The sequence below is a fragment of the Protopterus annectens genome, chromosome 1.part1 (assembly GCF_019279795.1).
Source record: "Protopterus annectens isolate FY-2018-M chromosome 1.part1, PAN1.0, whole genome shotgun sequence".
Lineage (NCBI taxonomy): Eukaryota > Metazoa > Chordata > Ceratodontiformes > Protopteridae > Protopterus > Protopterus annectens.
Window position 1 is genome coordinate 1,120,992,261 of NC_056726.1, and position 26,511 is coordinate 1,121,018,771.

A 26,511-nucleotide genomic window follows, 5' to 3' on the forward strand; every position below is an offset into this window, starting at 1 on the left:
TTAGGGTAGGGTGCGGGTCAGGTAAGTGTGTGATAGTGACGGACTTTAGGTTTAGGGGCAGGTTAAGTGACTTAGGGTTAGGGTGCGGGTAAGGTAAGTGTGCGATAGTGATGGACTTGAGGGTTAGGGACAGATTAAGTGAGTTAAGGTTAGGGTGCAGGTAAGGTAAGTGTGCGATAGTGACAGACTTAAGGGTTAGGGGCAGATTAAGTGAGTTAGGATTAGGGTGCAGGTAAGGTAAGTGTGCGATAGTGACGGACCTTAGGGTTAGGGTTTGGGTTAAGGTTAGTGCATAGATAGTTGTGTATGTAAGATTTAGTGTAGGTTTGTAAGGTTTTTGGTGTGCTTGTGTTGTGTGTGTGTTTTTCAGGAAAGGTATTTGTTTTGTTGATTGTCAGCATTTTGGTTTGTAGGGCATGTGAATTTTCATGTTTTTGAACGTTTTTTTTTGACAGTTTTTTCGTGTCGGTTATTTCGTTGTCGGTGTTTTGGCATGTCTTTGTTTTCAGGTAGACCCATAAATATATATATCTATATATATATATATATATATATATATATATATATATATATATATATATATATATATATATATATATATATAGGAACACTACTGAATCTCAAACATTTGAAATCTCAAATTTCAAAAGCTCGAGACCATGTAGCCAAAACCCCACATTACCGAAAGACCAGAAGCGCGAAATTCAAAATTCCGATGTTAAGGGATTTTGAGTTAGCGCTTCTGGTGTTGTGGTTCAGGTAAGTATTTGTGTGTAAGTGTGTTTGTGAGGGGCTTTAGGGTATGTAAGTGTGTGTTGTGACTGTGGTGTGTATGAGTGTGTGTGTGTGTGTGTGTGTGTGTGTGTGTGTGTGTGTGTGTGTGTGTGTGTGTGTGTGTGTGTGTGAGTTTGCCTTGTGTGTATGTTTGTGCAATCTTGGAGTTAGAATATTAAAGTGGGGGGGTGTGGGGGGCACAGCGCCCACATAGGGAGTACAGGAGGGTGAAGCCCCCCCTGCTTATCTTTGTTGTAGGGTGGTTTGTTTGGTTATGGGGGGAGGCTGTGTGTATATTTGTGCGTGTGCTGTATGTATGTAGTACTTTCGCGATTTTCAATTTTGCGGTTGTAATATTTCGGCAATGTGGGGTTTTGGGCTTATAGTCTCGGTATTTAGGTCTTCGGGATTGTGTTATTTCGGGATTCAGTAGTGAATCTATATATATATATATACATATATATATATATATATATACACATATATATATATATATATATATATATATATATATATATATATATATGTGTGTGTGTGTGTGTGTGTGTGTGTGTGTTTATTTTGAAAAAAAAAAAATTTAATTTTCTTTATTTATATTGCATCCTCTGCATGCTGGTTACCAGGGTGGTTGCCACATTTGTCCCACCTTTTCTACACTACTGGTTTTACCGACAGAAAACATTTAGGATTATGGACTATGAGTATAATCCTCATTAAAGGAGTCCCACACGAATGAAATCTGTCTACTTCTATTTTCATTATTTATTAATGATCAATCATGGGATCTAACAAACAAAACTGTCTTCTATATGTGGTGATATTGCTTTAAGAATATCAGGAAAACCACAATGACTCTACCCAGGTTACTGCTAGTGGACTTTAAGCTGCTATGGAACTGACTGGCTATCAACATCTTAGCCATAAACACACCTAAATGGGCAGTGATATTCTTTAATGTACAACAAAGGCTGAAAGGTCCACATAAACTTAATATCACTGATTTAAATGATATTCCACTGCCCTCCATTGCACAGAAGAGGCAACCTGGAAAACAGTACATCAGACTTATTACTTCACATTATATATCAGAATACAGCCAAGCATAACAAAAACTGAATGATAGTAGTAAAATAAGACATAATGATAATGTTCTACTCCCTAAACCTGATCATAGGCTGCCCATTATAATCCTGAGATCTTTCTAAAACACATTCCTGGTTTAAACCACTGAAGACAAGATACTTTGGTTCATAAACCTTTTTAACGGTAGAGATCTTTAATGTGTTTCCCTAAGGAAGGGTACCTGCCTACCAATACCAGTAAAGGGCTAAACACTGTCAAATACACTAAAAAACAAACTGCTTCACCTAAATTACTGCCCATCTTTTTCAGTAGTTATTTGCAAAAAGGCAACTATATTTTCTATAGAATATGGAAGGATGGCAGCTGTTAAGGCATCCAGTTAAGTTAAATAACAGTGGATTTTTTTAGAGAAGTGGCCCAACTTAGCATTTCTGAAAACATTAGGAAAATTGATTATCTGAAACTTTTCAATAGAAACACGGCTCATTTTCAGAAAAGAAAATGTGTAGCTACTTTAGAAATGTAAGATAATAAAGATCTAGAAACATACAAAAACCTATTATGCATTAACAATAAAGGTACTTGAATGTTTCCATTTAAACTTTAACCATAGCCTTGGAAAATTAGCAGCACTGTGTGCCATATTCATAAATGCTGGCCATGTTATGCTAAAGGAGTTTGAGAGATGACGTTTCATGTAAAGAGTGTGTGAAGTTCAAGAAACACAGCCAGCCTGAAATCAAGGGCTGTCCATGCTATATGGTGATGACTACATATTGAGCCATGCTGCATGTTCAAAAAAAATGTGGTGGAGGCATTCATGAATGTTAAGTGTCATGTGGCACACCTTAGCTTTGTATACAGTAAAATGATTGTGTTCAGTCATTGTAAAATGGTGAAAAATGGGTTTCCACATCTATAGAGAATCTGTAATGAAAACAGGCTATTGTTTTGGTTGCTGCAGCTGACGGTTAGTGCGGTCATCCACTGAAGAGCCCCCAGGGTATTCAGACCAAGGCTAACATTTCATGACCTCCATGATAATGACATAATGGACAGGTATCATGTTGACAAAGGCACCATGAAGTAAATTGTGGACATAGTCAGCTGCGTCTGCAGACCCATAGGAGTCGTGGAATATTTATCTCAGGTGAAGCTGAGTGAGTGTTAACATATTCTTGGAATGGAGTGATGTAGCTTTTGCACTTGAAGTGCACCAAATAAAAATTAAAATGTAACAATAAGAATAAGTCTTAACTGCATGGTTTCCACATGAAGACTTATAGCTGGCATTCAGAAAACGCTAAAGGAAGTTTGCATGCAAACATCTTAGAGTCTGATCATAAACTAGTAAGGGAGAGTACAGCAGTAGGGTGTTGGTTTGCTGCCATACAGTTGCAAATAGTTGGAAGGGTGTAGAGGAGAAGTTAGGGGCTGGGGGTATGAGGCAGGAAGTGAGATAGGCAGGGGTTTGGTCATATATTGTCTGTCTGGATGGGGTTTGGCTGGGGCACCTCTGGTGTTCTTTAAATTTGGTTTGAGTCAAAGGAGGCTTCTTCCTTAGGAAGGAGATCATTCTTTTCTCAGCATTTCTTCTTGACTGGCCAGCCATGCCTGTGAGGTTGCCTTGATGTGTAGTGAGCAGTTGATTGATACTGCTACATGGTGACAACTGAGGTGAGAATTATTCCACACTGCCTGTGTTTGCAGTGTTGGCATGTATAGATATTTGTTATTTTCTGTTAAGACGAGTGTCTTCCTGAGTTTGTGTTTGTTGGAAATTATCTGTATTTAATATCTGTTCTACTTTTTCCCTACATAAAATACATAAAATTCTCTTTGCACCCTCAGTTGGTATAGTTGTGTTTGCATGTGGTAAGGGACAAAAAGTTGCTGACTACATCCCAGTTATCGACGTTTGGTCCATCTTGGCCATAGGGATGTTCCCCAATGCGCAGGCCAAATTTTCCCCCTATTAGTCTTAATACCACCTTAGCCCTCCCCTTAAAAGCAGTTACTATTCTAGTGGAACTAACCCAGTCAACAAAGGATAAATAAATAAGGAGTTGATTTCTCCTTTAACATTTTTCTGTGTAATAAGTCCAATTACAATAAATAAAACATGTATTTACATGAAATTGTACCAGTTGTAAGAATACATACCAGTGCATTGAACAGCAGGGTACAAGGCATACTGACTTCTGTCAGGATCAATAACAGACTGTGGGCAGTAAAACATGGAAGTTTCATTTCCATGGCATTGCATATCTAGTACAGCTGATACGCGTCCATACTGAAGATAAGTTGTTGCTGCAACTGCAATTCCACAACCGCTCTGTCGACATACAACATTTGCATCATTAATATCCCAAGAAGCAATGGGAACAATCTGATAATTCCAGAAACTCCAGCCATCATTAGCAAGTGCAAATTGTACGTTGCCTGTGCAGTACTCTCCTTGATATAAAATACTAGCATACACTGCTCTCTGGCTGCCTGTGAATATAAAATGAATAAAACATTATTATTATATGGCATTTTCATTGTTTTCTTCCTAATAAGCAGGAATGTCAGAGAATGTGCATCTACAGCTGTTCTAGTTATAATGCTCAGAGATGGAAGTTAGTACCACTAACAGGGTAAGTATACGAAATACTTGTGTGAGCAATGAAATGTATGAATATTTGTGTCTACTAAATGTAACGTACACTAATCTAAACCAGCATTTATGATTTCTAGTACCAGATTGATTGATTGTTAACAACAGTGTACATGTTAACAAGTAAGCTGCAATAAAACTAAACTTATCAGATTATTGTATGCTTTTCGATATGAGCATGTGCTTGTGTATGATTCTAGTTTATGTTTTTATTTGCATTTTTTTCATCGGCATTGCACATATTTAAATCAGTGCTGTTACTTCTCAGAAATAAACAGAGGCATTGTTATGTATATACTTTGTGCAAGAAATGGAAAACATGAACAAGAGACATGCTACAACACATAATTTTGAAAAGCAGATGTAAATTATTTTGAAAAAAATATAGTTGAAATGTAAAAGCAGACTACAAGTAAAAAACAGTAGATTACATGCTAAGTTGAAAGAGATTTTCATGATGTATTACTTTCTAGATTGCAGTTGCAAAATGTGAAGTTTCATTTTACTTGCAACAGATAACGTTGGGTAGGTTCTCCTAAAATAATTCCTGTGATCCAGTATAGCTACTGTTTATTAGAAATTATATGTTTTATACTTTCTTTTTCAAGCTATTTATTTTATTACCTTGTTTACAATTTGTTGATGGAGTTAGCTTTACTGGACAGTGTCCATTTTCAGAGTAGGACAGGGGAACAAGCACGATGTAACAAATACAGTTAGATAAGATGAGTTAGGCTATGACTTGTTAACAGGTTGCTTCCTGTAGTCCAGGGTTTGATTACCTCAGCCTCCATTTGCCTACTGCATGACACTGAGCAGATGAAATAACCACACAGTGATCTGGAATTATTTTGAAATTGGAGTAGCCTCCTCCATGGCCCACTGGGTTGCATGCTTAGTAACTGTGTATGTATCTGAATTTCAGATATTAATACAGAATTCAGATAATGGAAAACTGATGAACAGGACTGGAAAATTAATCAATAACTGGAAACAACCTGTCAAAAGACCATATTGATCCTTATTGGAGCACCTGTTTATGTTTTGCATGTAAAAAACCTGGTCATAACAGGTCCTTAGCACAGTAAGCTAAAGAAGACGTATTTTATTTGCAGTCAGAGAACTCCATCTTGTACCTGGTTTATGTTTGTCACATATCAATTTGAAATCAACAATGCTCTTTATAAATATTCTGCTGAATGTGCAGATTTCAAACAGTTAAATTTTTTTCTGTTAGATTCAGCTCCAAGGGGTGTAAGGGGTGATGACTATAAACAATTGCTTTTGAGGAGAGAAACTTTTTCGCAGCTTAGGTTACAAGCAGATAAGCATCCTGGAATGAATGATAGCATTTGTATTAAGTGCCTTTTATATGTATATGTGTTATATTGTGTAATGTTGTTTTAAAAATTGCTTTGCTGAAGTTTTTCAGATGTTAATTGTTTGATTGTTCAAGTGAGTATCTAGAATAGTTGTAAATAAGCTTGGTTGAGATTTTGCCTTTTTATTCTGATGAAGTCTTTGTTCAAAAGTGCTAAATAAATATTCCCATGACTGGAGTGCCTTCTGTGGATGTTATTTTATAGCTTACTAACTTGTTTGTGGCAACTTACTTGGTTTGGCAAGTACCTGACCTACCAACAGCCTCATCCTACTACAGTCATACATAAACACATCTAAGGCTAACCATGAAAGTCCCACCTTCCCCCTCACACTGATCACAAACATCACTCTCTAACCGTAATCTGAAACACTGAGCACTAAGCCTAAAACTCCCAGTTGGTCACTAAATGTAATCTCGTCAATACAGTTACTTAATGTAATCTCAATCCTCAATCCTTAAACCTATATCTCCTTGCTACTCTATAACTCTAATCCCAAACTAGTTTATGAACTCAAAATCTAACACTGTCAGTAGCTCCTGAAACTTAATCCCAAACTTCACTCCCTAACTGTAATGATAGTCACCCCATAACCCAAAATATCCAATCTGATGACAGTAATTAATGTTGCTTGAACTTAGGTAATTGATCAAGTAGTAGCCCATGCAAGGTGCCAGGAAAATAAGTATCTGGCTACGAGACTGTAGTCCATGAGCATCAAAGACTTAACCAAGTGAAGTAAATCCATGTTATATCCATGAAATCTATATAAATCAAAGGGGTCTTAGGGAACAGAACACTTTCATTTATTATTTACTCATTCATTCGTTTACGTTATTAATTTATTGGCATTTGTTTACCAGGAAAGTTTAAATGACCAGTGCTCTTTTTCAGCCGAGGCACGGGGAAAACTGATCCATTTCATTCATTATTTAATTACCATATTAATGAACTAATTATTAAATTATTAACATTTGTTGATCAGGATAATTCAACTGAGCTTGTGGCCACTTTTCATCAGAGTCTAGGGGAGAAAAGCTCCATCACTAAAATGCCCTTTGCTATTGCAGTGACTTGTCATTGTAACTGCACAGAGAGCACAGGCTGTTATACCTGATATTTAAAACTGGACACAAGGAACATCTGCTGTCATTTTGACAGAACTGAACACCAAACCTTCTTCTGGCTTTTTTCCCAGTTAGGGGTTACCACAGTGGATCACCTGTCCACTCAGGATTGGCAGTGGAGTTTTACTGTGCAGAGGTGCCAGCCTGGTGCCCAACCTTCCACAGAAAACACACACATGAACACACTCACGCCTAGGGCCAATTTAGAGTGTCCAATCCACCTACAGCATGTCTTTCAGATGTAGGAGGAAACTGTAGCACCAGGAGGAAACCCATGCAACCACAGGGAGGACATGCAGACTCCACATAGAAGGCACCCCAGCCGAGGATCAAACTGGAGAACCTCTTGTTGTGAGAGGGCAACACTAACCGCTGCACCACCGTGGCCACCCTAGAACTGAACACCAAACCACCCATCTCTTATTAAGTACTTTGTCAGTCATGCAACTAACTTTTACCTTCTTGCATTCTCCCCTCCTTTCCTGGGTGACTATTCCAGTATTCCTGTTGGTACAATTTTGTGTTTTAGCTAGATGTTATTTTAGTTTTTACAAGATAAGTCTGCCATTAGTTTATGAAGTGAGGTAATGGACAGAGAGTTCTACATTGCTGCATATACTAAGTAAAGGCAAGCTCCTTCAAAATTATTATTAGATTTTGTAGAATGCATTAGATTTTGATTTATGGACTGGAGTTTTCTGGGAGGAAAATATCTGTTTATAATATTGGTAAGATTTTGGCAGTTATTTGAACTATTTAGAATGATAAAGGCAATTTTGAGTTGAGGGTAATGCAGGATGCTTTGGAAATGTAACCACTGAGTTGCTGGATAGCTATACAGTGCTGGTTAGAGTTAGGCAAACTAGCAGTAAATTTTATTTTGTTGTAACATTTTTCTAATTTCTATGACTTCTTTATTTTTTTGCAAATTGGTCAGGACAGATGCATTGTCAAGGACAATTGAAGGAATGATCAATTGTACTGCCTGCAGTTCAGCTTGTGGGGTTAGATAAGGTTTTGGGAGTACCCATTTCAAATGTTGGGACCCGCTAGAGTAAGTCCTGAAACACAGAGACTGAATGTCCAAAAAAACTGGATTTATATTTATCAAGTTCAAAATGACCATTTCCTGTATTATTCCCTTTTGTATGAGGTATAGCAATTTAAAGTGGTTATATTTAAGTTCGGAGGATATGAGTATGAGCGGCTCCCCCCATATCAGGGGGTGCAGGGGGGGCTTGCATCCCTGCAAAAGGGAAGTTTAAATGAGAAGATCAATATCTGAGATTTGCTCTTTTATGGGATTTTTGGTCTTTTTTTCTGGCATATTTCAAAACACATTGAATAGAATTTGTCTATGTATGCATTTTACTAAGACTTTTGAAATAAAAGGGTAGATAAAAATGCAGCTCTGGACATTCAATAGAATAAAACTATTAATGACGTTATGTATATGTCCACTTTTACATTTGTTATAAGAAATTTGCCCCTAAGTATGTGAACAAGAACTGATTTTTACCTGGTCAGTTACCTTTGTTGGTTCATAAGAAATGAGTATTAATTACAGAAGAATAGTGCAAGGTGTAGTAGTTTGGTAATAAATTTAAAATAAAGAAAAATGTAAAACAGCTAATACCAGCAGTTCAGAATACTCTGATGTAACTAAGAAAAGCACTGATCGTAAGTCTCAAGTTGCTATGATTTAAGCAAAACCGATTTTTGCGCCTAGATTTAATCTTGCTCCTCCTATATTTGTGTCTTTAATTTGTACTGTTACACCTGTTTAATGGTACATACGTGTTCAGTCTCTGATCTAAGGCTGTGTGAAGATCCCTTATCACCATTTAATTTATTGGTTCAAAATTCTGAAAAGCTTTCTTTCTGACCTTCTGATATAATTTATAAAGACTAGTGATACAATTACACTGCTTTTAAGTTTGTAACCTTCTTTAATAGATAGTTTATTTTTCAGTACCACTTCATTTTTCTTTTTTTTCTTTTTTCTTTTTTTTTTTTGTTGTGATTTGTTCACATTATTCTGATGTACATCACTTACCTGAGCATGTGATGGTGACTTCTTGTGATGAGTTGCAGGAGCTAGTCTTCCATGGGTAACTCCAACATTTTGATAAAGATGATTCATATCCATTGCAATTAATGTTATCAAGCACAACTAATTCTGAGTTTCTTTCATTTGATATGTTGTACTGAATCGATAGTGCCTGACCACAAATCAGATCTCTACAGATCACACTTCCAAAAGATAGACTCTGATTGTTTGCACATACATGTTTCCAGTTAGAAGAGATGCTGACTTCAAGGATACCATTGCATCGGTTGGTGCCATTTGTTAGTCTGACAGCCAGCTCATCTGTTATATTAAAAAATAAAACAGAGCCCAGGTTATATCAGAGTAACAGGTTTTCATAACATAGATATGTCATTACCTTCTGAGGAGGTTCCAATATATTATTTTGCAAATAACAATGCCTTTTGTTTACAGGTAAAACTCAAAATAATATATCGTAATACATAAAGTAAAAATAAACAGTACTCATGAAGTTGACTGGCAGGCAGAATACAGACAAAGGTTTTACACTTTTTTTTCAATAAAAAAATCAGCCTCTTCCATGTCTTCAAACTGGTAAATGACAGCTCTCAAGCTGCTCCTTCTGCTCATTTTTATCTCTGTGTCCATGGCTGGGACAGTACGAGCAGCGGACTGGAAGTAGGAAGTGGTTAAGAGTAGAGCAGTGAACAGCAGAGCATGTTGGCTTGCATACATCTCTGCACACAGCATCAGTAAACTCCAGCCACCTACAATGCTTAATATCTAATGGCAGGATTTTGCAAGGTTATAACACTCCACATCATCAATGGCATGTCAAATCTCAGGTAGAAACTTTGCTTTCCCTCCTGGAATGGATGATCCCAAAAAGATAAGTTCCTTCACCTCCACCAAATGGATTCTTCCAGGACTCTAATAATTGCTCAAACTTGGATATTCTCATTTACAGTTAAGGCTCTGTCCACGTATGCGATGGGTTATTACACTGTGCATATCCAAAATGTATGCATTTATGAAAACTGCTCTACTCCATTTTATAATACTAAGAATAATTTATAGGTTCATAGGTGTGTACTAGACCAATGACCACTGGCATCTTTTTAAGCTGAGCCATGCATCACAAGTCTCTCACAAGTTCTGGTACTCTTAAGTGTAAGCAGGGCCATGAAACATTTACAAGCAGCAGTCTGAGAGATGACCCATTTACAGGCTGCCTTTGCCAACCTTTAATGAACTACCGTTTTAAAGTTGCACATAACTGATATCTGGTCATACACATAACTGAGAAAATAAATAAATAAATGAAAACTCCTGAGAGTACGTAAGTAATACATTAATAATTAACAGGTCTCATTCACACATTTAATATCGGCTAGTCAATCAGGAACTTTTTTTAGTAATTTTTCTGCTGTTTTATTTGCATTGCATTCATCTTATTGCTTATAAATCTAGATGAAATAAATATTCTGTTACAGAAAAAATAATTTATGTTTGAGTGTAATGAATGTTTTCATCAACTTCAAAGTTGAAGCATGCAAACATAATAAAATCACATTTTGTCAGCAGGGCAACACAGATGGTTATTGTTATAATTTATTAATTACGTTGAGGCGTGGTTCTTTCTGCCTCCAGTTTCATAATGTGCGAGACATCAATTTTTTTTCTTTTTTTGTATTAGACTTGTGTTGTGTGCTTGCCTTTTAAAAAGGCACTTGTGCTTAATGTGTCTTAGTGGTTATCAAAATTACAGGAAAACAAAACATGCTTTCTATTAGCTGACCTATACATTCTTAATGAAAGCCTTTCTGCACTGCTGAGTTTGGCAGCCAGTAACCTGTTATATCAGGCTAGATAACATTCAGAGTAAATGGACACATTGAAGGAAAAGTGGAGGCTTCTTCCACTATACTTTCTGGTCAGTATAGCAATGTCAGTAGGTGAATTAGTGTTCAAGCAGAAAATATTTCCTTCCTGGAAAGCACTTACAGCCAGAAATCCACTGATTTTATGAGGAAAAAACTGAGAATATGAGGCAAAAATCTGGACATTCGGGAAAATCTGGACAGTTGAGAGGTATGCTCCCCTGTCTTCTCCCCTGCTGTCAAGAACCTTGTATTTATGTATTGGTTTAACTGTTTTAACTTCTGCGATTTTAACTTCAAACTTTTATGTTATTAACTTAATGTCTGTAGGTTACACCACTGTGTGACTATTGCCATTATACTATGAAAATATTTTTACCTGGGCTGTAGCAGTACATTTTCAGTTTTGATCTACGTACTACTGTGGTAAAGGAATGTAAATAATACAAATCACATAGACCTGTCAGTCAGGCAGAAGCCTATTTTCAAGCGGAGGCCCAGGGAGGAAAGCTCCAAGTTATTGCAAAATTTCTTAGAAAAATAATTTTATAATCTTTAAAAATAAAACAAAAACATCTGCAGTTTAAACAATTGTAACAAACTGCAGATGTTTTTGTTTTATTTTTAAAGATTATAAAATTATTTTTCTAAGAAATTTTGCAATAACTTGGAGCTTTCCTCCCTGGGCCTCCGCTGAAAATAGGCTCCTGCCCAGTTCAATGTTCCTTATAATCAAATGTCAATAAATATTTATTTTTATTTTATTTATTTATTTATTTACATTTGTTGATCAGGAGTGTCCGACTGGATGTAGGTCCATTTTCAGCGGAGGCCCAGGGAGAAAAGCTCCACAGTTAAAATAAACAGACAGTAGTTACATTGGATTACATAACGATTAACAATTTGATTAACATAGCAATTAATTACAAAACATATTTACAGATGAAGAACATAGTACATCAGTAGACAACTAGAATCTTTATCTGTGAAGTACATAACAGACATTAACAAATGTTACAATAAGAAGTTCCTGCTGTATAATAAGTACTAGGCTTATGAGCATCTGAGCTTGCTATAATCAAGGTAGTTAGTGGGGTGGAAAGAAAGGTAATGGCTGAATGGGGTGGGCGATATTAGAGTGGGAGTAGCAAATAAATAAATACAATTTCAAGACTTAAGCAATAAGTGATCTATGTGTGATCTGCATCCATTTCTGGATATTCCTGGAAATGTGTTAGTTAGTCAGTTACATAAATATCGTATATGATATCACTATTCCAGCAACATTTGAATGTTTGTAGCTCTGCCAGTTTCAAACAACAGCTGACATAACATACTTCCTGTAGGAATACTGGCCATGGCAACCTCCCTACCTCCTATGTATACTCCATTTCTCCCTTTCACCATAGTTTTTGGGCTGAAGTATAATACATAAGGTGAATGTAGTGTTTTAATAGATTTATCTCATAATTTGGAGAGGCCAGCTGATCAAGACTTAGATAAAGCATCATCAAAAAGAATTTACTGAGCTTCTTTTTAATGTACTTTGTACTGTGGTCACATGGTTTGGGATACAGAGTGTATATTAGTATAACATTTTACATTATACTATTTCTGGTAATAATCTATAGTTTTCAAGGTTATGAAAAGTACATCAATTCCTATATACCATAAAATGTAACAAGAATCCCATTTACAGAATATGAACAATTCAATTGCAATAAGGAGAACAGCCTTAACAAACAATACCCTTTATTTTCAAGTTTGTGTTTTGTACTTTTTCTTTCTCTCTCTCTATACACACACACACACACACACACACACACACACACACACACACACACACACACACACACACACACACACACATATATATATATATATATATATATATATATAAATACATATGCATGTATGTATGTGCGTGTGTGCATGTATGTGTGCTTGTGTGTGTGCTTGTGTGTGTGTGTGTGTGTGTGTGTGTGTGTGTGTGTGTGTGTGTGTGTGTGTGTGTGTGTGTGTGTGTGTGTGTGTGTGTGTGTCTGTCAGCCATAAGTAGTTCTTGGGGGATAAATAACATGATCAATACAATTATAACAGCTATCCCATAACAAATGGGCATAGTTACATTTTTGATTTATTCTCTGTTTATAGTGATTTTCTATCTATTATTTATGCTTGACATCTAAAAAAACAAACATTTGTATTCTATTAATTTCAGATATATTCACAAATTATGCAGATTTCTTACCTTGATAAATTAATCAGTCGATGAATAGTTTCCATAATTTCAACTTTACCTTTTTAATTTTTTTTAATTAATTTTATGATTATACAATCATTACTGAATAAGTCTTAAAAGCAAAGTTCTGCTCTATATATTTCATCAGTTCAAGACATGTCATCAGACATTCATTAACAGTGGGAGGATTACTGCTAAATTCTATGCTTCTCTGAAGTATAGGCCAATGTTGGAGGCCTCTGGCTCACCAAGTTCAATGGTGACCATAAGCTACTAGCAATCATTGAATCCACAAACGACTGGTGCCAAAACCATGATCTGAGACTAAATGCTAAAAAAATGTATAACCATACCCTTCAATAAAGAGTAACCTAAACTTTGACCACCAAGTAACTATGGTACTGAGGAAATCATTCTGTGTGCCTCAACTTAAAAGCATAGGCATGGCATCACGGTCAAAGAAAGTCATAATGTCATTGCACTCATCCCTCAACAGGCCAATAGTCAAGTACAGTGCTCCTTTCTGCATGTACCTAACCAGGCACTTACACCAACTGAAGCAGCCCCAGAGGTTTCTTACTATAAAAATACAAAGTGTAAGACACATGTCTTATGCAGACCGACTAACGACCCTACGCCTTTACTCTATCTCATATCATTTATTGAAAGGTAGCTTATGACTGACCTAAAAGGCATTATCTGATCCAGCAATGATAAAAATGTTTCATATTCACAAGAAAATTATACAGGGGTTAAGCATTCAATGGACCTGAACCTTATTTGTGACTCTAACAGGACCTGCTGGAGAGACAGATTCATATCCATAGGCTACCTCATCAATGGAATACATTTTCCATTTTCATAAAACAAAACCAGTCCCTCACTGTTTTCAAAACAAATTTGGATAAATGGATGGGAAATCATAAATTCACTCCCTGGGTACTGCCCATGTCCCTTATGGACAGAGGCAGTCTATAACATGACACAGGGCTCCAATACCCAAATACCAACTACCCTGATTCTACTGTGTTGTATATCTGGGGAATTAATGTATAATAATGTCATATCCTAGGTATTATTGGCTAGACTTGAAAGGCTCTTACACCATTAGCCTACTAATCACCTATGAACCTATATGACATTAAGTAAAGTAATTTATTTATGAAGATTAAGTATGACTATTTTACACCAATTAACAGAGCTAATTGCATACTTTGAGATATGTATGTCTGAAAAATACATAAGGCCAGATGCATTAATGGCTGCATAAACTAACTGTACACATAGTTTACACAAAATGTAGTAAACAAAATCCCTACCATATATTTTGATCTTTGTAGTCACTCTGAAAGTGTACACTAATGTACATATAGTCTGCACTTTGTGGTAACCTTCATGAATCCCCCCTCAATAAATAAGGCTGCAAGAAAACCAGTAGGAAAACTAAAATTAGTCAGAAGAAGGTGTGAGTTATGCTTGTGTTCTCTCTTCACTCAGAACAATGTACACTTAGTACACACTTAGAGAAACATTAAGTAATCCATAGCCTAGACTAAACATGAGTTATGAAGATTTGCCAAGATGAAATATAAAAATAATGAGAAATGTGGAGGAGAAAACAAAACTCACGTAGCAGGCATAGCTATAAGCATGCTCCAATAAATGCCCTGCATTTAGTCAAGTTGTTAAACAGTTATCTTTTAATAAAATGTGCACAATGAACAAAAGGAATTTACAGTCAAAAATACTGCATGTACTTGGCATAGTCATGAAAATTAGTTTGTGGGCAATGGGCATTCTTTGGGTAGAGAATGTGCATTGTAAATATTGTTCAAGAAAAAGGTACAAAAGATGCCATCATGACATGAGTTGGAATGGATTCTGTCTAAGATGGTACGTGAGGTGGCACAGAAAATATGATCTGCAAGTAAAGTTTTATTCTTTGGCTTACAGTTCTGGGTCTCAAGTAGTGTTTATTGTTTTTACCTAACCTCCACTTAAATTTGTGCAAGTTTTGTAGTGCATAAATTGAAGATACTTAGATGTGGTCATTTTTACTGATTTAGGTTAATAATAAGCTAACTGCCCTTGCGAGCCATTTTAAGCCTAGCCAATTATCCCTTGTGAGACTCAAACCCTGCACTTTGTGTTTGTAAGGCAAACACCTTAATCATTAAGCCACCCTACAACGCTGATTCTGTATTACTTCAGCAGACAGCTCTTTCAAATACAGAACAAATAGCGTTGCTTAACTGGAGATAACGTCCTCTGATTTCCTCTGCACATTCTTCAGCCATTTGCAAGGGAGTACCTAGTTTGGTTGGGAGAAATTTTTCTAATTGTTTGGACACATTTTCCTTAAAAATGGGGGAAGTTATTGGAGCCATAGTGGAACTGCATGACTAATTAGTCACTCTGGGGTACCCATATACCTTGATCCAACTGATGGTTGAGACAGTGTACTTACCATACCTCTCAACTGTTACTGATTTTCAGGGACGTCCATGATTTTGACTCAAATTTTAACTCTGTCTCTCTTAATCCCTCCTAAAACTAGTGACTTTTGGAGGAAAGGTAGTGAATTACACTTAATGAATAATGACAATAATTAAGCGTTATACACTTCTTTTGCTTCAGAAAATGTGTATTAATTCATATGCTCTGATTCTGTCAATGTTTCAAGTTAATAGCACTAATATTTTAAAAGTGTTCCTGATTGTCCCTGATTTTTCCTGGACTTGTTCCTGATTCTGTTGAAATTTTTCCCCAATTGGTTGAGAGGTCTGGTACTTACATCTTTAGATATATTTAAGATTACAGCAATAGATCTCTTTTCTTGATGAAGACTTCAATTGTTTATTGAATACGAATGATACCACACTTCAAAGAACATATTTTTTGAAACCGATGTCTTTTGACCCTTAAGGCATGGTTAAGTGATATGTGTCTTATACATCTAGCTATTTGTTTAGGACACTCCTGTGTTATTTATACACATTGTTAAACAATAGCATGTAATTCAGTCACTAGAACAGACAGGATATATATATATATATATATATATATATATATATATATATATATATACATACATATATATATATATATTATATCCTTTATCCACTTCATTTGATCTTCAAGTGATACCATGTCCCTACTCGGATGATAATGCCCTCTAATGCACTTTTCTGGTATGGGAGCCCTTACCTCCTAAGATATGGAGAATGTATCTCTACCATATTAGGCACCATGATTTCACTCATTTTCTTACTGAAGTGACTCAGGACTTTAATATAGCTCATGCCTCAATGAACCACTTTCCACATGTGTTATGAGATGCATATAAATGCTTTCTCCATGTCATGTCGCAAGCCTGGGAATCAGGCTTTTGAAGACAGTGGCCAACAGATTTAAAGTCAAAGAGCACTACTCTAATCTTTTACAACAGCAAGCCTCTTCTAAAAATCAGCATCCTACTTTATCTCCAGCTACTTTCATAGGTTACTACTAGGCTAACTGCCTTTGTAGGCCATTTTAAGCCTAGCCAATTACCCCATATGAGAATCAAACCCTGCACCTTATTTCTATAAGGTAAGCAACTTAACCATTAAGCCACCCTCCCAACCCAAGTGAAGTGAAAATTAAGATCTGGGGTATTATAAATAGAAAGACTGAGCTAGCATTAGATAGACTATGCCTGCAGTACTATTAGGTTCCCTAACAGTCTAATTAGCCCAAAGATGTATGAGAAATCTCATAGATCATACCCTGTGAGTGATGTGCTCAGAATTCCAGTGAGAGGGATGCCTTTATAAATAGTATTTTGCTTTAATTTTAGCATACTTTCAGGCAATATATGCTAACCATAGTAAATCTGTGGACTCTCAACTTCTCCAATCTAGGTTAGCAGCTGTTTTTTCTACACTTAAGATTTTAAACTGTGTTCAACAGCAAGCTTCCCATAGTTCCCATAATTAAATCAGAAATGGTCTTGGACATTAAGACATTAAGAGCTTAAAAATGAATAAAGCCCCTGGCAGTGATGGCATACCCACTGAAGTATTACAAGTGTTTGCCTTCTACTGCTTTTCAGTTTCTATTCAGTGTATTGGTACAAGCTTTAATGCAGCACATGGTCCCTCCTTCTTATAAAAGGTTTATTTTAGTGCCACTATGTAAACTAGGCAAGTATCCAATTTCCCATTCTATCTATAGGCTCATCTCATTACTAACTATTGATAGTAAGTTATGTATGGGAATATGTGAAGATAGAGTTAAAACACCCAGATCTAGCTGGCTTTGTTAAGAATCCGGCATTATTGAAACATATCTTGAGGGCTGCATTGTGGCTTGAACACAATAATGTTGCTCACTTACCTGTTGGTCTTTTGGCAGTAGATGCGGAGAGATGATTTGCATTTATTTAATTTTCCCTTCATATTTATTGAAACCATACAATTAATTTATCAGGACTCCATGGCAGTGATTACGGTAGGTCCATATACCTCCCATCCCTTCTCCATTTCAAGAGGAGTTGGGCAATGGTGCCAAATTGCTCCATTATTCATCATTGCTATGGAACCTCTGGCACAAGCTTTTTGATTAGTTTTGCGGAGGACCCTACCATCCCTACTTTTTAATGGTGATTTGTTAATTTTCCTGGCGGATACTGTACATGATCCCAGTGAGTACCATAAGGGGTAATGAATAATTATCGACCATGGTATGGGTATGGCTCATCTTTATCCAAATGGATAGCTTATTTTGAACACAACAAGGGAAACTGGCTAGGCTTAAAGTGGCCTGCTAGGGCAGCTTGCCTAGTACTTACCTATGAACCTAGCTTAGCTATGTATTGGAGATTTTGAATGATTGGCACCTTAAGTCTGTTTTATAAAACAAAACCTTTCCCCTCTGTTTAATGTCTCTGGGGTAAACATGCTGCCCTTGCAAATTCCTCACTTTTACCTTATTTTAAATCCACATTCACTTAAATACTTAAGAATAAATATTGCAATAACTGCAGTGAAGACCAGAAACTTTGCAAATGGATTAATTCAATCCCAACTGGAGTTTCATATACAGAAGAGGAAAGCATGGGATCTTCCTTTTGAAATTAAACTTCTACTGATAAAAATGGTATTATACCCCAAATTGCTATATGTATTTCTGGCTCTGCCTATATGAATTCCTGACCATACATTGATAAAATCAGATTTAGTTGTTAGAAAATTTCACAGAATTCCATCTTACCCTAGAGGTCCATAAGGTGCCTATTACTTTTCTAAATTTCATGGGGGAATTAGACTTTTGCACATGATAATTGCGTACCAAGTCATTATACTGTGGCTTTTTGGTAGTTTATATCCTCCCCCTAACCAGTCGTCTTCATGTGCTCACTTAGTTGCAACTTGTCTGTGTCCACAGACTCCCAAACTGAAACTCCACCACCCAACGTATAACAAGGAAACTAATCAGCTTTTAGTGTATGCCGTGCTATGCGAATAATATTCCAAATCTGGTTCCACAGCTCAGTCACAATATGTAAGCACCCTTTACAAGGGAATAGGATCCCTCCAATGTCTTACCTACCATGATCTTTCTGCTCATCCTTCTCTTCCATTAATTTTTGAGGGAAAGGATCTATATTAAAGTCATCTAAAGACATTATAGATGAATTTGATCTTCCCCAGGGCACTATGTATATCAACTACACTCTCTTGCAAATGCAACAACTCATCTATGACAAATTAATGCCTTATTAGCCTCCCCTTTTGTATGTCTCATAGCTTTGGAGGTTTTTGAAGGCAGAGGAAATCTAAAGCTGGGAGGAGAAATCTAGTAGGCATTATCCTGAAGGAACAGTATAGTAAGAGTGTTTTGGAGGTGAAAAGAGCGTTGGATAGAGTGATGTTTATGAAGCTGGAAATTGATGGTGTAATGATGAATGCGGTTAGTGCATATGCTCCACAAGTTGGGTGTGCGATGGATGAGAAAGAAACATTTTGGAGTGAGTTGGATGAAGTGGTGATGACTGTACCCAAGGGTGACAGACTTGTGATTGGAGCAGATTTCAATGGGTATGTTGGTGAAGGGAACAGAGGGGATGTGGAAGTGATGGGTACATATGGTGTTAAGCAGAGGAATGTGGAAGGTCAGATGGTAGTGGATTTTGTGAAAAGGATGGACATGGCTGTGATGAATACGTATTTTAACAAGAGGGAGGAACATAGGGTGACATACAAGAGTGGAGGCAGATGCACACAAGTGGACTATATCTTGTGTAGAAGGGCCAGTCCGAAGGAGATTGGAGACTGTAAAGTGGTGGCAGGGGAAAGTGCAGTTAGGCAGCATAGGATGGTGGTTTATAGGATGACATTGGTGATCAAGAAGAGGATAAGTGTGAGGGCAGTACCAAGGATCAAATGGTGGAAATTGAAAAAGGGTAATTGTGAGCTGATGTTCAGGGAAGAGTTAAGACAGGCACTGGGTGGCAGTGAAGAGTTACCGAATAGCTGGGTAACTACAGCAGAGCTAGTAAGAGAGATGGGTAGAAAAGTGCTTGGTGTGACATCTGGAAAGAGGAAGGAGGACAAGGAGACCTGGTGGTGGAATGAAGAAGTACAGGAGAGTATACAAAGAAAGAGGTTGGCAAAGAAGAAGTGGGATTGTCAGAGAGATGAAGAAAGCAGACAGGAGTATAAGGAGATGAGGTGCATGGCAAAGAGAGAGGTGGTGAAGGCTAAGGATAAGTCATATGAAGAGTTGTATAAAAGGTTGGACACTAAGGAGGGAGAAAAGGACCTGTACCGATTGGCTAAACAGAGGGACTGAGCTAGTAAAGATGTGCAGCAGATAAGGGTGATAAAGGACAATGAGGGAAACGCACTCACAAGCGAGGACAGTGTGTTGAGCAGATGGAAAGAGTACTTTGAGGGGTTGCTGAATGAAGAGAATGAGAGGGAGAGAAGGTTGGATGATGTCCTGATAGTGAATCATGAAGTGCAGTGGATTAGCAAGCAGGAAGTAAGGATAGCTATAAAGATGATGAAGAATGGAAAGGCAGTTGGTCCAGATGACATACCTGTGGAAGCATGGAGGTGTTTAGGTGAAATAGCAGTGGAGATTTTAACTAGATTGTTTAATGAAATCTTGGAAAGTGAGAGGATGCCTGAGGAATGGAGAAAAAGTGTTTTGGTACCGATTTTTAAGAATAAGGGTGATGTGCAGAGCTGTAGTAACTACAGAGGGATTAAACTGATCAGTCACAGCATGACGTTATGGGAAAGAGTAGTGGAAACTAGGTTAAGAAGGGAGGTGATGATTAGTGACCAGCAGTATGGTTCTCATGCCAGTAAAGAGCACTACAGATGCGATGATTGCTCTGAAAGTGTTGATGGAGAAGTACAGAGAAGGTCAGAAGGAGTTGCATTGTGTCTTTGTGGATTTAGAGAAAGCATATGACAGGGTGCCTAGAGAGGAGTTGTGGTATTGTATGAGGAAGTCGGGAGTGTCAGAGAAGTATGCAAGAGTGGTACAGGATATGTACGAGGGTAGTGTGACAGCGGTGAGGTCTGCGGTGGGTAAGACGGATGCATTTAAGGTGGATGTGGGATTACATCAAGGATCAGCTCTGAGCCCTTTATTATTTGCAATGGTGATGGACAGGTTGACAGACCAGATCAGACAGGAGTCCCAGTGGACTATGATGTTTGCAGATGACATTGTGATCTGTAGTGAGAGTAAGGAACAGGTGGAGGAGACGCTGGAGAGGTGGAGATATGCTCTAGAGAGAAGAGGAATGAAGGTCAGCAGGACTAAGACAGAATATATGTGTGTGAATGAGAGGGAGGATAGAGGAATGGTGAGGATGCAGGGAGTAGAGGTGGTGAAGGTGGATGAGTTTAAGTACTTGGGATCAACATTTCAGAGTATTGGTGAGTGTGGAAGAGAGGTGAAGAAGAGAGTACAGGCAGGATGGAGTGGGTGGAGAAGAGTGTCAGGAAGGATTTGAGACAGATGAGTACCAGTAAGAGTGAAAGGGAAGGTCTACAAGAGGGTAGTGAGACCAGCTATGTTATATGGGTTGGAGACAGTGGCACTGACAAAAAGGCAAGAGTCAGAGCTTGACGTGGCAAAGTTGTAGATGCTGATTTGCACTGGGTGTGATGAGGATGGACAGGATTAGGAATAAGTATATTAGAGGCTCAGCCCAGGTTGGAAGGTTTGAAGTCAAAGCCAGAGAGGCAAGATTACGTTGGTTTGGACATGTGCTTAGGAGGGATGCAGAGTATATTGGGAAAAAGATGCTAAGGATGAAGCTGCCAGGTAACAGGAAAAGAGGGAGGCCTAAGATAAGGTTTATGGATGTGGTGAGAGAGGACATGCAGGTGGTTGGTGTGACAGAGCAAGATGCAGAGGACAGGAAGAAATGGAAACATTTGATCTGTTTTGGCGACCCCTAATGGGAGCAGCTGAAAGAAGGAAATCTGAAGCCATTCTTGCCCAGCATGATGCAGTTAATGGCCCAGCTTCATTATAATATGATAGCAACTTACAAGGAAAAGTTTTGTGCATAGCAGCATTAGATTTAGAAGATGAGAAGATGCTAAGAGTACTACATCATTCTATTAAGTCTACTTCCTTCCCTAGGAGAAGTTTTGCTTGGAAGATGTTTAGCACTTACAAGCATATGATCATTAATCATGGTATTGCCAGCTCACTCTGTTGGAGCTGCATGGGACCTAAATCTACTCCTACTTGGGATCATGTCTTTTGGTTTTTCCCTCAGGTGCAACAATTTTCTTACTGCCTTTTGGCAAGCATTAGAAAGGATTTATCCCACTACATCAGATAGCAAGTATCATCTGGTAGGATACTGGACTTATCCAGATTGGCTTTATTATTTACTTTGCTTTTGGCTGTGGGAAAAAAAAAACTGTTGCTAGGCATTGATGTTCTACAGTATCCCCAGAAATTGTGAAATGTTGGCAAATATTGACAGCTGAAAATTCCTTAACAATGAGGAGAAATAAAATAAGACCATTTCTGCAGAAATGGGCATCCTGCCTGCAGTATCTTCCCCTTGGTTAGTGGCTCAGGAATAGATCGTGATGGGATGGCATAAGCTGTTATGGGATGATGTGAAAAATGCTCTGCAGGTCTTAGATTTATCATTTATTATAACTGTACTCACATTCTGGTCTGTTGACAATGAATAACTGAAGGTGGTAGAAATACTTGGTTACACCATAGGTCCATCAGTTACTAGATTGGTACTACACTAACTACTCTTGTGGGCTGTTTTAAGCCTATCCAATTAGCGCATGTGTGAATCTGGCTCTGTACCAAGTGACTGCAAGGTAAGCACCTTAACCGTTATGCCAACCTCTCAACCACTCACTCTCACTCATATTGGGCAATTACTTCCATTTCTGTTTTCTAGTGAAACAAAACTGTATTATGACCTTAAAACTTCATCATTGTTTAAATAGTATGTATGAAATGATGAATCTATCTTTCGGTTTTATATTTTAATTTCTGGGTGAAATTTTCTGGGAGTTACGGTCTCCATTTTCTATAATCTGTTTAACACCTGTTATGCATAGGTTAATGTGTTTAGCAATATATTTGAGACTAATGTGTTCATTGCTGTTTCCTATGCATTCTAAATATGTATTTTCAATGAAAATGTGATGTTTCAACATATTTCATGGTTAAATGTTAAATAAAAAGAGATATATAAAAAAACGTTTCCTTCTTCACGCCAGCAAATGGTCTTAGATATAACGTGTTAGCGTTTTATACTAAAATAATATTATTGTGGACACTCTGGAGTTATTTTCCACATCATTTCACTTCCTTTTGTATAACATGAAGACTAAACATTTTGCTGAAACATTTATTGATTTAACATTTGTTTACCAGGGGCAGAGCTCATTTTCAGTGGAGGGCCAGGGGTGAAATGCTCTAGACGCATGTCTTTGGAATGTGAGAGGAATACAGAGCACCCAGAGGAAACCCATGTGAACACAGAGGATATGCAGACTCCACACAGAAGGCACCCCAGCCAAGAATCAAACCAGAATGTTTTACTGTGAGGCAATAATGCTAACTGCTTCACTACTGCACCAAAACTCTTTGCTGAATAACAGCAAATGAAGACATTCTCAGCATCATTTCTCACTGAAAAGGTTGTTCACTAGGCAATCTGTACATTAACTCCCTACTGAACAAGGGGCTTTTCTGACTACTATGAACTCTCTTAGGTTCATAGGTAGGTACTAAACTATTGGCCCTGGGGCCTATATAAGCCTAGCCAAAAAGGTTCCCTGGCTTTCACCACCCAAGACAATTTTTCTGTGCCCCTGTCAAGCAGTTCCACAGAAGTGATCCCCGGGGTGAATTTTCTATTTCCCATCCAGTCGTCAAGATTTTTCTTAAAGAAGTCCAATGAGGTGCTTAGCTTGACATGAATGGGTAGTTTGTTCCTGAGTATGGGAAGTCTCTAGGACAGGAATCTATACCTCCAGCATATTCTGTTTACTGTGGTGACAAGGTTTAGGTCCCTGGAGCATGTTCATAGGTTCATAGGTAGGTACTAGGCTATCTGCCCAAAGGCATTTATAAGCCTAGCCGGAATGTGTTGGCTTTCGCCACCCCCTTAGATTAGTTCCCTGTGCCTCTGTCCAGCAGAGCCATTGATGTGATCCCTGGGGTAAACTTTCTGTTTCCTATCCACTCATCAAGGTTTCTCTTAAAGAGGGTTAGCAAGGAGCTCTGCCTAATGTAGACTGGAATCTTGTTTCAAAGCCTGGGAAGTCTCTGGGACAGGAATCTATTATTCCAGCATGTTCTATTTATTGTTGTGGTGAGGTTTATATCACTGGAGCGTGTGGCTTGAGGGGATATGGTTTTCTTTAGGTGGAGCATGTCCATCAATTCTGAGTTGGACATGGCTTTGTATGTCAGGCAGAGATCACCTCTCAGTATGTCAGGCAGAGATCACCTCTGAGTAAGTGATATGCAACCGAGTACAGCTGGAGTTTCTTCAGTCGAGCTGCATAGGGCATCTGCTTGAGGTCAGTGATCCTCGTGGTGAGGTACTTCTGTGGTCTTTCCAGTTGTTGAAGGTGTCTTGTAAGGAACATCCCAAATAGGGCATTGTACTCTATGATGGGTCTGATGAGTGATGCATAGAGGGGCCCAATGACCTCTGTCGATCTGGATGCAAACCCTTTTGTGATTAGGTAAGCCAAATAGAAGGATTTTCTAACCACTTTGGCAATGTGATTATCAAAGGAGAGGTTACTATCTACTTGGGTCCCAAGATCCCTTATTATATCTTCTTCATTTAGGGGGCTACCAACTATGGGGTAGTTTGTGGGTACTTTGTTTTTTTCCAAAGGGTATGACTATGCACTTTTTGGCATTTAGCTTGAGGCCAAGGTTTTGACACTTGGTATCTGTCTCAGTGAGACCCTTTTGGATGATGTCTGCATCACCCAGAGAGTCAATTATAGCCCCTAGTTTGCAGTCGTCTGCGAACTTGGTCAGCCATAGTCCTCCTGTGCTTGTCTGTACCTCTGAGAAGTATATGCCGAACAGGAGGGGTCCTAGGACTGAGCCCTGGGGAATGCCAGTTGTATCCGGTTTAGAATCAGACCTAACTCCCGCAACTCTTACCATGCGGGTTATGTCTGTGAGCCAGTTGGCAACCCATCTCGTGATGTAGGAGTTTATTTTCAGGCTGATGAGCTTGTCTATAATACTTGAGTGTGGAATGGTGTCGAAGGCCTTTGTGAGGTCTTGGTAGGCCGTGTGGACCACCTTTCCTTCGTCTATAGCCTTGGTGACTGTCTCAAAGAAGTCCACCAGGTTTAGGAGGCATGATCTGCCCTTAACAAAGATGAACTGGGTGGGGTCCAGTGTTTGGAGGTTCCCAATGTCTCTGTTAATGAGATCCATGATGATGCACTCCATAGCTTTGCAGACCAAGCTAGTCAGGCTTATAGGCGATAGTTCCCAGGGTCAGTTGTGGCTCCACCTTTGTGGAGCGGAATAACCGTTGCTGTGCACCACTCTATGGGTACGTAGCCTGTAGAGAGGCTGAGTTTAAACAGTGTATTTAGGTGATGGGTTAGTTCATCTTTGAGCTCATGTAGGACACAGCCTAGAACACTGTCCGGTCCCATTGATGCTGACTTTTTTGCTTTGGAGAGGGCTGTTTTAACCTGAGTGTTTGTGATTTCAGGAACACTACATTCTTCTGGTATGGTTATGGGCTCTTATGGAGGTTTGGAGTGATTGGGATTTCTTTAAGTGTAGAATGTCCAACAGCTCTGGGTTTGACATAGCTTTGTATGTTAAGCAGAGATCACCTCTGAATATGCGATATGCGACTGAGTAGAGCTGGAGTTTTTTGAGACCACCTGCTTATGGCATCTGTTTGAGGCCAGTAATCCCCTTAGTGATGTATTTCTGTGGCCTTTGCAATTGCTGTAGGTGTCTTGTGAGATACATGGCAGAAGGGGCATTGTACTCTATAATGGGTCTGATAAAAGATGAGTAGAGAGGAACGATGACCTCCCTTTTTCTAGAGGAGAACGCTTTTGTAATGAGGTGTGCCACGTAAAAGGATTTACTGACTACTGTGACGATGTGATTATCAAAGGAGAGACTACTGTCCACCTGTGTCCCAAGGTCTCTTATCACACTTTCAGTGTCTAGTAAGCTATCGCCTATGTCATAGTTCATGGGTACCGATTTTTTTCCAAAGGGGATGACAGTGCACTTCTTAGCATTGAGCTTGAGGCCATGACTTTGACACCAAGCATCTGTCTCTGTGAGGCCCTTTTGTAGAATGTCTACATCATTAAGTGAGTCTGTTATGGCTCCCAGTTTGCAGTCATCTGTGAACTTTGTTAGCCAAAGACCTTCTGTGTTGTCCTGCACTTCAGAGAAGTAGATGCCAAACAGGAGAGGACCCAGGATGGAACCCTGTGGTACTCCACACCTTCTTCATTATATTGTTTCTCATCAGACAGAGTCCTTCAAGAAAATTCTTCAGCAACATGATCAGACATTTCAAGAAACAGAAAATAATTTAGCTAGAAACTAATGGAGCAAGGAAAGCAAGCTTTCTCCTACAACAAAATAATAGATTGTTTGACAAATTAGATGACTGAGTTTAACAACTGGCTTAGTTTCTGTTGTCATTCTAAAGGGGTGCAATATTTGTCAGCATAGAAGGAGATTGTTAACAGACCATGATGCTTTGCCAGGGGTGGTCTGTGCCTCTCCTCTCCTCTCTAG

General features: G+C 38.3%; 1 protein-coding gene across 1 annotated transcript in view; it reads right to left on the minus strand.

The window, feature by feature from the left end:
• LOC122815630 (deleted in malignant brain tumors 1 protein-like) overlaps positions 1–26,511 on the minus strand; it is a 201,549-nt gene that overhangs the window by 36,367 nt on the left and 138,671 nt on the right. The window contains exons 4-5 of the mRNA XM_044088295.1: positions 9,082–9,396; positions 4,021–4,353 (exon numbers count right to left, since the gene is read on the minus strand). Coding sequence (XP_043944230.1) covers positions 4,021–4,353; positions 9,082–9,396 — 648 coding nt within the window. The remainder of the gene's footprint in view (positions 1–4,020; positions 4,354–9,081; positions 9,397–26,511) is intronic.